Source organism: Coregonus lavaretus (assembly GCF_964263955.1).
Source record: "Coregonus lavaretus genome assembly, contig: HAP1_SCAFFOLD_680, whole genome shotgun sequence".
NCBI classification, from domain to species: domain Eukaryota; kingdom Metazoa; phylum Chordata; class Actinopteri; order Salmoniformes; family Salmonidae; genus Coregonus; species Coregonus lavaretus.
The window spans coordinates 133,766-146,614 of record NW_028164815.1 but is presented as its reverse complement, the minus strand read 5'-3'; the positions used below and the strand labels follow the sequence as shown (position 1 = coordinate 146,614).

The 12,849-nt window shown below is 44.8% G+C and overlaps 1 protein-coding gene across 1 annotated transcript in view; it reads right to left on the bottom strand.

Moving 5' to 3' along the window:
• Positions 1-12,849, bottom strand: part of LOC311116591 (uncharacterized protein) — a gene marked incomplete at its 3' end in the record, with an annotated part of 39,852 nt that overhangs the window by 20,156 nt on the left and 6,847 nt on the right. The window contains exon 3 of the mRNA XM_084191661.1: positions 5,080-5,226. Within this exon, the coding sequence (XP_084047787.1) occupies positions 5,080-5,226 (147 nt within the window). The remainder of the gene's footprint in view (positions 1-5,079; positions 5,227-12,849) is intronic.

The window sequence follows — 12,849 nt, the reverse complement described above, 5'->3', positions numbered from 1 at the left end:
CCCTAACCCCTAACCCTTTCATAGAGCTGAACAGAAACACATCATTAACCCTAACCTCTAACCCTTTCATAGAGCTGAACAGAAACACATCATTAACCCTAGCCTCTAACCCCTAACCCTTTCATAGAGCTGAACAGAAACACATCATTAACCCTAACCTCTAACTCCTAACCCTTTCATAGAGCTGAACAGAAACACATCATTAACCCTAACCTCTAACCCTTTCATAGGGCTGAACAGAAACACATCATTAACCCTAACCTCTAACCCTTTCATAGAGCTGAACAGAAACACATCATTAACCCTAGCCTCTAACCCCTAACCCTTTCATAGAGCTGAACAGAAACACATCATTAACCCTAACCTCTAACCCTTTCATAGGGCTGAACAGAAACACATCATTAACCCTAACCTCTAACCCCTAACCCTTTCATAGAGCTGAACAGAAACACATCATTAACCCTAGCATCTAACACCTAACCCTTTCATAGGGCTGAACAGAAACACATCATTAACCCTAACCCCTAACCCTTTCATAGAGCTGAACATAAACACATCATTAACCCTAACCTCTAACCCCTAACCCTTTCATAGAGCTGAACAGAAACACATCATTAACCCTAACCTCTAACCCCTTCATAGAGCTGAACAGAAACACATCATTACCCCTAACCTCTAACCCTTTCATAGGGCTGAACAGAAACACATCATTAACCCTAACCTCTAACCTCTAACCCTTTCATAGAGCTGAACAGAAACACATCATTAACCCTAACCTCTAACCCCTAACCCTTTCATAGGGCTGAACAGAAACACATCATTAACCCTAACCCCTAACCCTTTCATAGAGCTGAACAGAAACACATCATTAACCCTAGCATCTAACCCCTAACCCTTTCATAGGGCTGAACAGAAACACATCATTAACCCTAACCTCTAACCCCTAACCCTTTCATAGAGCTGAACAGAAACACATCATTAACCCTAACCTCTAACCCCTTCATAGAGCTGAACAGAAACACATCATTAACCCTAACCTCTAACCCTTTCATAGAGCTGAACAGAAACACATAATTAACCCTAACCTCTAACCTCTAACCCCTTTCATAGGGCTGAACAGAAACACATCATTACCCCTAACCTCTAACCCTTTCATAGGGCTGAACAGAAACACATCATTAACCCTAACCTCTAACCCCTTCATAGAGCTGAACAGAAACACATCATTAACCCTAACCTCTAACCTCTAACCCTTTCATAGAGCTGAACAGAAACACGGCATTCAGGGTCCCCCCAGGAGTTTTAAACAAGGTGGTGCTGATAAGTCAGTCGAGGGGGAGGTGCTTTGAACACCTGTAACTGCCATTTCCTGCAATCTAAAAACTTGAATTAAGTGATTAAGTGCAAATTAATTAATTTTGTAAATATCATTAATACTGGTTGTATTTTTTACATAGTGGTGCAGTCAAGTCCACACCTTTCCTCCCGGCCGGCTCGGCCCACCCTCCTGCAACATGGCTGAGTGACTCATTGCGAGCTTACAGAACTGGGCTGCGGGCAGCTGAGAGAAAATGGAGGAAAACCAAACTTCCAGAGAACCTGTCATCTTTTCACTCCCTCCTCTCTACATTCTCTTCCTCTGTATCCGCTGCTAAAGCCACTTTCTACCACTCTAAATTTCAAGCTTCTGCCTCTAACCCTAGGAAACTCTTTTCCACCATCTCCTCCCTCCTTAATCCTCCACCCCCTCCCTCTCTGCAGACAACTTTGTTAACCACTTTAAAAAGAAGGTTGATGACATCTGCTCCTCATTCACTCAGCCTATTGAGTCCACTGGTCCCACTCACACAGAACTACCCTACGCCTTGACCTCTTTCTCCCCTCTCTCTCCAGATGACATCCTGCGACTAGTGAGTTCTGCCCGCTCGACCCCATCCCCTCCTCCAGACCATCTCTGGAGACCTTCTCCCATTCCAGAAGCCATGGATTACAGGAAACATCCGCACTGAGCTAAAGGGTAGAGCTGCCGCTTTCAAGGAACGGGACTCTAACCCGGACGCTTATAAGAAATCCCGCTATGACCTCCGACGAACCATCAAACAGGCAAAGAGTCAATACAGGTCTAAGAAGTGGTTTAGCTCGTCTGGTAGGCTTGTGTCACTGGGCAGCTCGCGGCTGTGCTTCCCTTTGTAGTCTGTTTCCCTGCATTAAAGTCCCCGGCCACTAGGAGCGCTGCATCTGGATGAGCGTTTTCCTGTTGATTAATGGCCTTGTACAACTCATTCAGAGCAATCTTAATGCCGGCATTGGTTTGTGGTGGTAAATAGACAGCTATGAAAAATATAGATGAAAGGAAACTTAAATCCGTTCTCCCATTCCTCACCCCTGACCACTGGCTGCGTCCCCTCTGACTTCAAATTGCCCCAGTCGCTCCCATCCTCAAGAAACAAACACTCGTCTCCTCTGACGTCAAAAACTATAGACCTGTATCCCTTCTTTTCTTTCCTGAGTGGCGCAGTGGTCTAAGGCACTGCATCGCAGTGCTAACTGTGCCACTAGAGATCCTGGTTCTCAACACTTTTTTTGTTGTTGTTTTATTCTTACTTTTTTTTGTTTAAAATAAATGCACTGTTGGTTAAGGGCTGTAAGTAAGCATTTCACTGTAATGTCTGCACCTGTTGTATTCGGCGCATGTGACCAATACAATTTGATTTGATTTGATTTGATATGTGGTTGTCCCACCTAGCTACAGTGAGGGAAAAAAGTATTTGATCTCCTTCTGATTTTGTACGTTTGCCCACTGACAAAGAAATGATCAGTCTATAATTTTAATGGAAGGTTTATTTGAACAGTGAGAGACAGAATAACAAAAAAATCCAGAAAAACGCATGTCAAAAATGTTATAAATTGATTTGCATTTTAAATGAGGGAAATAAGTATTTGACCCCCTCTTAATCAGAAAGATTTCTGTCTCCAAGGTGCCTTTTATACAGGTAACGAGCTGAGATTAGGAGCACACTCTTTAAGGGAGTGCTCCTAATCTCATCTTGTTACCTGTATAAAAGACACCTGTCCACAGAAGCAATCAATCAGATTCCAAACTCTCCACCATGGCCAAGACCAAAGAGCTCTCCAAGGATGTCAGGGACAAGATTGTAGACCTACACAAGGCTGGAATGGGTTACAAGACCATCGCCAAGCAGCTTGGTGAGAAGGTGACAACAGTTGGTGCGATTATTCGCAAATGGAAGAAACACAAAAGAACTGTCAATCTCCCTCGGCCTGGGGCTCCATGCAAGATCTCACCTCATGGAGTTGCAATGATCATGAGAACGGTGAGGAATCAGCCCAGAACTACACGGGAGGATCTTGTCAATGATCTCAAGGCAGCTGGGACCATAGACACCAAGAAAACAATTGATAACACACTACGCTGCTCAAAAAAGCACATATACAGGACCGTCTGAAGTTTGCCAATGAACATCTGAATGATTCAGAGGATAACTGGGTGTTGTGGTGAGATGAGACCAAAATCGAGCTCTTTGGCATCAACTCAACTCGCTGTGTTTGGACGAGGAGGAATGCTGCCTATGACCCCAAGAACACCATCCCCACCGTCAAACATGGAGGTGGAAACATTATGCTTTGGGGGTGTTTTTCTGCTAAGGGGACAGGACAACTTCACCGCATCAAAGGGACGATGGACGGCGCCATGTACCGTCAAATCTTGGGTGAGAACTTCCTTCCCTCAGCCAGGGCATTGAAAATGGGTCGTGGATGGGTATTCCAGCATGGCCAAGGCAACAAAGGAGTGGCTCAAGAAGAAGCACATTAAGGTCCTGGAGTGGCCTAGCCAGTAGTTGCCAAACGTCAGCCTCGAAACCTTAATGACTTGGAGAAGATCTGCAAAGAGGAGTGGGACAAAATCCCTCCTGAGATGTGTGCAAACCTGGTGGCCAACTACAAGAAACGTCTGACCTCTGATTGCCAACAAGGGTTTTGCCACCGAGTACTAAGTCATGTTTTGCAGAGGGGTCAAATACTTATTTCCCTCATTAAAATGCAAATCAATTTATAACATTTTTGACATGCGTTTTTCTGGATTATTTTGTTGTTATTCTGTCTCTCACTGTTCAAATAAACCTACCATTAAAATTATAGACTGATCATGTCTTTGTCAGTGTTCAAACGTACAAAATCAGCAGGGGATCAAATACTTTTTTCCCTCACTGTATCTGAAGATGAATGCACTGACTAAGTCACCCTGTGATATGTGGTTGTCCCACCTAGCTAACTAAGTCGCTCTGGATAAGAGCGTCGGCTAAATGACTAAAATGTAAATCCCCAATCACGCTTGTAGACGACATTGGCTACGTGTCAGTTTGTCACTTTCAGGAAGTTGGAGTAATACCATGATCAATTACTGAAGACATTGGCTCTAATCCAGGTTGTGCCTTTATCTTTCGAGACAATTAACAACTAAGGAAGAATATTTCACTTCTCTCATTGACTTCTCAAACCCCAAACTCCAGCCAGGTATACTTCGCAAGCATTCCCGGAAGTATTGCGATGTTGGGCATCTGGGTTTAGAAACTCAGGGAGGGGCCTTCCGAGTGGCACAGTGGTCAAAGGCAATTAACTGTGAGATCCTGGTTCGAGTCCAGGCTTGACCGGGAGACCCATTGGGCGGCGCACAATTGGCCAAGCGCCGTCCAGGGTAGGGGAGGGTTTTGCCGGCAGTGCACGCTGACTCAGTCGCCAGGTGTACAGTGTTTCCTCCGGCACATTGGTGCGGCTGGCTTCCGGGTTAAGTGGGCATTGTGTCAAGAAGCAGTGCGGCTCGGTTGTGTTGTGTTTCGGAGGACGCACTACTTTCGACCTTCGCCTCTCCCGTGTCCGTACGGGAGTTGCAGCGATGGGACAAGACTGTAACTACCAATTGGATACCCTGAAATTGGGTAGAAGAAAGGGGGTAAAATACTAAAAAAAAGAGACTCAGGGAGGGCCACTACTGTGGATATTGTAAACAGGACAGTTCTAATCATTCATTGGGTTAAATGAAAACAGATGTGGACTCACCAGGCAGGCTTTGACTGACCAGCCTCTCTCAGCTTCTGGAGAAAGGAGGATGTGGCTTTCCTTTCCTGTGTTGCCTCCTTCTCTGGTGGTTGGGCCAGACTCCTCTTCTCTGGTGCTGGTTGTTCTTTGGGTTCCACTTTCTCTGTGCTGCAGAGGGACAGTGTCAACTTCATGGAGAATTAACACAATTAACACAATAGGGATGTGTCAAATTCTTAACATTTAAACTGCCATTTTTGTCCAGTTTCCTTTAGAACAATAAGAACAAGTGATACAATTCCAGATGAAATCCCAATGCAGAATATGGTCCTATTACGTACCACAGTCCTAGACACAGTAGGCTACCGGTAGTCTGTCACTTCATATTATGAGACAAAAACACACTAACTAGCAATGATTCATGAGAAAAATAGTTTGAGAGCTTGCGCTTTGTACTTGCAGACTAATCATTGTACAATTTCTCCACCAAGGCCATCATGGTTTTTCAACATGGCATCTGGTAGTCTGGTTCTGGATATGCCATCAGGGTATTGAAGTCAACATCCTCTGCCATTGACAATGGCTGCATTACAACTGCAGTCATTTCTGGAATCAGCGCTGTGATTTTCTCACTCCCTTATCACACTTCAATAGTGTGAAGCAGTCTAGGGCCTGTGCTGCCGCCAGCAACGGTTTGTTCACCCTTTCAGATGGTGAAGCATTGCATCTGTACTACCATTACCGTACCTCAATTCCACCTCGCAAAGTTTGCATTTCACCACCTACTCATTTAACTCCTCAAAGTGTTGCTATACATACAGGACTTCCTCAGTGTTGCTATACATACAGGACTTCCTCAGTGTTGCTATACATACAGGACTTCCTCAGTGTTGCTATACATACAGGACTTCCTCAGTGTTGCCATACAGGACTTCACTACTATCGCTTGCCTTTGATGGTTGATGGTGTGCGGAGCTCTTTATATCTGTGGCAAATCATTTGAAAGATGCATATCACCCTCACACCATAACACCTCCTCCTCCATGCATTACGTGGAAAATACACATGCGGAGATCATCCATTCACCCGCACCGCGTCTCAAAGACACAGCGGTTGGAACCAAAAATCTCAAATTTGGACTCCAGACCAAAGTACACATTTCCACCATTGCTTTGCTGTTGACGATGTCTGTGATTTTATTTAGAATTCAAGGCACACTTAACCAGCATAGCTACCACAGCATTCTGCAGCGATACGCCATCCCATCTGGTTTGGGCTTAGTGGGACTATCATTTGTTTTTCTACAGGACAATGACCCAACACACCTCCAGGTTGTGTAAGGGCTATTTGACCAAGGAGGAGAGTGATGGAGTGCTGCATCAGATTACCTGGCCTTTCCATCCCCCGACCTCAAACAAATTGAGATGGTTTGGGATGAGTTGGGCCGCAGAGTGAAGGAAAAGCAGCCAACAAGTGCTCAGCATATGTGGGAACTCTTTCAAGACTGTTGGAAAAGCATTCCAGGTGAAACTGGTTGAGATAATGCCAGGGGTGTGCAAAGCTGTCATCAAGGCAAAGGGTGGATATTTGAAGAATCTCAAATATAAAATATATTTTGATTTGATTCACACTTTTTTGGTTACTACATGATTCCATGTTATTTCATAGTGTTGATGTCTTCACTATTATTCTACAATGTAGAAAATAGTAAAAATAAAAGACAAACCCTTGAATGAGTAGGTGTTCTAAAACCTTTGACTGGTAGTGTATATATTACCTAAATTACCTCGACACACCTGTACCCCCATACATTGACTCGGTACCGGTACCCCCTGTATATAGCCTGTATATTGACTCGGTACCGGTACCCCCTGTATATTGACTCGGTACCGGTACCCCCTGTATATTGACTCGGTACCGGTACCCCCTGTATATTGACTCGGTACCGGTACCCCCTGTATATTGACTCGGTACCGGTACCCCCTGTATATTGACTCGGTACCGGTACCCCCTGTATATTGACTCGGTACCGGTACCCCCTGTATATTGACTCGGTACCGGTACCCCCGGTACCGGTACCCCCCCTTCCTCAGTGTTGCTATACATACAGGACTTCCTCAGTGTTGCTATACATACAGGACTTCCTCAGTGTTGCTATACATACAGGACTTCCTCAGTGTTGCTATACATACAGGACTTCCTCAGTGTTGCTATACATACAGGACTTCCTCAGTGTTGCCATACAGGACTTCACTACTATCGCTTGCCTTTGATGGTTGATGGTGTGCGGAGCTCTTTATATCTGTGGCAAATCATTTGAAAGATGCATATCACCCTCACACCATAACACCTCCTCCTCCATGCATTACGTGGAAAATACACAAGCGGAGATCATCCATTCACCCGCACCGCGTCTCAAAGACACAGCGGTTGGAACCAAAAATCTCAAATTTGGACTCCAGACCAAAGTACACATTTCCACCATTGCTTTGCTGTTGACGATGTCTGTGATTTTATTTAGAATTCAAGGCACACTTAACCAGCATAGCTACCACAGCATTCTGCAGCGATACGCCATCCCATCTGGTTTGGGCTTAGTGGGACTATCATTTGTTTTTCTACAGGACAATGACCCAACACACCTCCAGGTTGTGTAAGGGCTATTTGACCAAGGAGGAGAGTGATGGAGTGCTGCATCAGATTACCTGGCCTTTCCATCCCCCGACCTCAAACAAATTGAGATGGTTTGGGATGAGTTGGGCCGCAGAGTGAAGGAAAAGCAGCCAACAAGTGCTCAGCATATGTGGGAACTCTTTCAAGACTGTTGGAAAAGCATTCCAGGTGAAACTGGTTGAGATAATGCCAGGGGTGTGCAAAGCTGTCATCAAGGCAAAGGGTGGATATTTGAAGAATCTCAAATATAAAATATATTTTGATTTGATTCACACTTTTTTGGTTACTACATGATTCCATGTTATTTCATAGTGTTGATGTCTTCACTATTATTCTACAATGTAGAAAATAGTAAAAATAAAAGACAAACCCTTGAATGAGTAGGTGTTCTAAAACCTTTGACTGGTAGTGTATATATTACCTAAATTACCTCGACACACCTGTACCCCCATACATTGACTCGGTACCGGTACCCCCTGTATATAGCCTGTATATTGACTCGGTACCGGTACCCCCTGTATATAGCCTGTATATTGACTCGGTACCGGTACCCCCTGTATATAGCCTGTATATTGACTCGGTACCGGTACCCCCTGTATATAGCCTGTATATTGACTCGGTACCGGTACCCCCTGTATATAGCCTGTATATTGACTCGGTACCGGTACCCCCTGTATATAGCCTGTATATTGACTCGGTACCGGTACCCCCTGTATATAGCCTGTATATTGACTCGGTACCGGTACCCCCTGTATATAGCCTGTATATTGACTCGGTACCGGTACCCCCTGTATATAGCCTGTATATTGACTCGGTACCGGTACCCCCTGTATATAGCCTGTATATTGACTCGGTACCGGTACCCCCTGTATATAGCCTGTATATTGACTCGGTACCGGTACCCCCTGTATATTGACTCTGTACCGGTACCGGTACCCCCTGTATATAGCCTGTATATTGACTCTGTACCGGTACCCCCTGAATATAGCCTGTATATTGACACGGTACCCCCTGTATATAGCCTGTATATTGACTCGGTACCGGTACCCCCTGTATATAGCCTGTATATTGACCCGGTACCCCCTGTATATAGCCTGTATATTGACCCGGTACCCCCTGTATATAGCCTGTATATTGACTCGGTACCCCCTGTATATAGCCTGTATATTGACTCGGTACCCCCTGTATATAGCCTGTATATTGACTCGGTACCCCCTGTATATAGCCTGTATATTGACTCGGTACCCCCTGTATATAGCCTGTATATTGACTCGGTACCCCCTGTATATAGCCTGTATATTGACTCGGTACCCCCTGTATATAGCCTGTATATTGACTCGGTACCCCCTGTATATAGCCTGTATATTGACTCGGTACCCCCTGTATATAGCCTGTATATTGACTCGGTACCCCCTGTATATAGCCTGTATATTGACTCGGTACCCCCTGTATATAGCCTGTATATTGACTCGGTACCCCCTGTATATAGCCTGTATATTGACTCGGTACCCCCTGTATATAGCCTGTATATTGACTCGGTACCCCCTGTATATAGCCTGTATATTGACTCGGTACCCCCTGTATATAGCCTGTATATTGACTCGGTACCCCCTGTATATAGCCTGTATATTGACTCGGTACCCCCTGTATATAGCCTGTATATTGACTCGGTACCCCCTGTATATAGCCTGTATATTGACTCGGTACCCCCTGTATATAGCCTGTATATTGACTCGGTACCCCCTGTATATAGCCTGTATATTGACTCGGTACCCCCTGTATATAGCCTGTATATTGACTCGGTACCCCCTGTATATAGCCTGTATATTGACTCGGTACCCCCTGTATATAGCCTGTATATTGACTCGGTACCCCCTGTATATAGCCTGTATATTGACTCGGTACCCCCTGTATATAGCCTGTATATTGACTCGGTACCCCCTGTATATAGCCTGTATATTGACTCGGTACCCCCTGTATATAGCCTGTATATTGACTCGGTACCCCCTGTATATAGCCTGTATATTGACTCGGTACCCCCTGTATATAGCCTGTATATTGACTCGGTACCCCCTGTATATAGCCTGTATATTGACTCGGTACCGGTACCCCCTGTATATAGCCTGTATATTGACTCGGTACCGGTACCCCCTGTATATAGCCTGTATATTGACTCGGTACCGGTACCCCCTGTATATAGCCTGTATATTGACTCGGTACCGGTACCCCCTGTATATAGCCTGTATATTGACTCGGTACCGGTACCCCCTGTATATAGCCTCGTTATTGTTATTTTATTGTTGCTCTTTTATATTTTACTTTTTAGTTTATTTTTCTTAACTGCATAGTTGGTTAAGGGCTTGTCAGTAAGCATTTTACTGTTAGTCTACACCTGTTATATTCGGCGCAGGTGACAAATAAAATGTGATTTTATTTCTATTTTTCTTTCAAAGCATTTAGAAATGTTTATCCCAATGTCACACATTGGCCCCATTTATTTATAGAAAGACCCTTAAACGAAATTGGGATCATTAACGTTAAGAAAAAATCCCTACCCGAAATAAAACCTGTTCTCACAAAATTAAAATCACAGTACAGTTATCACTCAACTACCACTAATAGGGTTAGGGTTAGCCTGACCACTAATAGGTCATCATCGGAAATCTAAAAATTTAACAAATACCTGCTGTAACGTTAGTAGGAGATATACATATTCATAATTGTTATATACAGTACAGTTAAATTAGATCTTTAAGCTAAACCAGCTTTTTTAAAATTCATTTTATTTATTTTATTTTTTTCATTCCACGATGACATGGCTCTATACATAACTGAGTATCCTCTGGTGGCAGAGCATTCCAGGATGACATGGCTCTATACATAACTGAGTATCCTCTGGTGGCAGAGCATTCCACGATGACATGGCTCTATACATAACTGAGTATCCTCTGGTGGCAGAGCATTCCACGATGACATGGCTCTATACATAACTGAGTATCCTCTGGTGGCAGAGCATTCCAGGATGACATGGCTCTATACATAACTGAGTATCCTCTGGTGGCAGAGCATTCCACGATGACATGGCTCTATACATAACTGAGTATCCTCTGGTGGCAGAGCATTCCACGATGACATGGCTCTATACATAACTGAGTATCCTCTGGTGGCAGAGCATTCCACGATGACATGACTATACATAACTGAGTATCCTCTGGTGGCAGAGCATTCCACGATGACATGACTCTATACATAACTGAGTATCCTCTGGTGGCAGAGCATTCCACGATGACATGGCTCTATACATAACTGAGTATCCTCTGGTGGCAGAGCATTCCACGATGACATGACTCTATACATAACTGAGCAACACATGAAATCTGTTTTTGGTCTGGTTGAAGAGTCTGGTGGGGTGTGTCTGTCTGGTTGAAGAGTCTGGTGGGGTGTGTCTGTCTGGTTGAAGAGTCTGGTGGGGTGTGTCTGTCTGGTTGAAGAGTCTGGTGGGGTGTGTCTGTCTGGTTGAAGAGTCTGGTGGGGTGTGTCTGTCTGGTTGAAGAGTCTGGTGGGGTGTGTCTGTCTGGTTGAAGAGTCTGGTGGGGTGTGTCTGTCTGGTTGAAGAGTCTGGTGGGGTGTGTCTGTCTGGTTGAAGAGTCTGGTGGGGTGTGTCTGTCTGGTTGAAGAGTCTGGTGGGGTGTGTCTGTCTGGTTGAAGAGTCTGGTGGGGTGTGTCTGTCTGGTTGAAGAGTCTGGTGGGGTGTGTCTGTCTTGTTGAAGAGTCTGGTGGGGTGTGTCTGTCTTGTTGAAGAGTCTGGTGGGGTGTGTCTGTCTGGTTGAAGAGTCTGGTGGGGTGTGTCTGTCTGGTTGAAGAGTCTGGTGGGGTGTGTCTGTCTGGTTGAAGAGTCTGGTGGGGTGTGTCTGTCTGGTTGAAGAGTCTGGTGGGGTGTGTCTGTCTGGTTGAAGAGTCTGGTGGTGTGTGTCTGTCTGGTTGAAGAGTCTGGTGGTGTGTGTCTGTCTGGTTGAAGTGTATGCAAATAGATTATACATGTGGTTAGGCATTTTCAACACACAAATGTTTCTTGACTAGAAGAGAAGTAGTACATTTCTCCTAAACCTTCCCAAGTTCTCTCACGTCACCCCGCTCCTCCGCACACTCCACTGGCTTCCAGTTGAAGCTCGCATCTGCTACAAGACCATGGTGCTTGCCTACGGAGCTGTGAGGGGAACGGCACCTCCGTACCTCCAGGCTCTGATCAGTCCCTACACCCAAACGAGGGCATTGCGTTCATCCACCTCTGGCCTGCTGGCTCCCCTACCTCTGCTGAAGCACAGTTCCCGCTCAGCCCAGTCAAAACTGTTCGCTGCTCTGGCACCCCAATGGTGGAACAAGCTCCCTCACAACGCCAGGACAGCGGAGTCACTCACCACCTTCCGGAGACATTTGAAACCCCACCTCTTTAAGGAACACCTGGGATAGGATAAAGTAATCCTTCTACCCCCCAAAAAAAAAACACATTGTAAAGTGGTTATCCCACTGGCTATAGGGTGCTAATGCACCAATTTGTAAGTCGCTCTGGATAAGAGCGTCTGCTAAATGACGTAAATGTAAAGACTATCATGCATGTTGTTGGTGTTAGTTCTGTGTGTAGTTAAGGGCAAGGTGTGCTGCTTTGTTTGGAGCCACAATGTAACATGGATGGACAGTTTAAATTTAGACTAAGCTTTTTCATTGAATTTTCTCACAAGTGTTTGAATAATAACGTCAGTTTGGACATCCGGATATTCGATTAACCGATTAGATTATTAGTCCATCCCTAAATGGGTAATTCCACCAAGTCTAACACATGCCCTTATGACTCCAATTGCATTTCTGTCATTCCACTTACCTACAGCATCTGCCGTCGTCCGGGGGAAATGACAAAGGAGAAAAATCTTTCCAGCTCTCCTTGCAGACAGGCCATGCGTAGCCAATGTGATTTATAATATATGTATTTTTATCATCATATTTCTACCTGCAGGCCAATGTTTTTATTTGTTGGCTGTATGTAGGTTGGTTTTATGGCAATAGAAGGTAATTTTAGAATTTAATCATTTTCATTTAGATATAATTTTGATTAACCACATT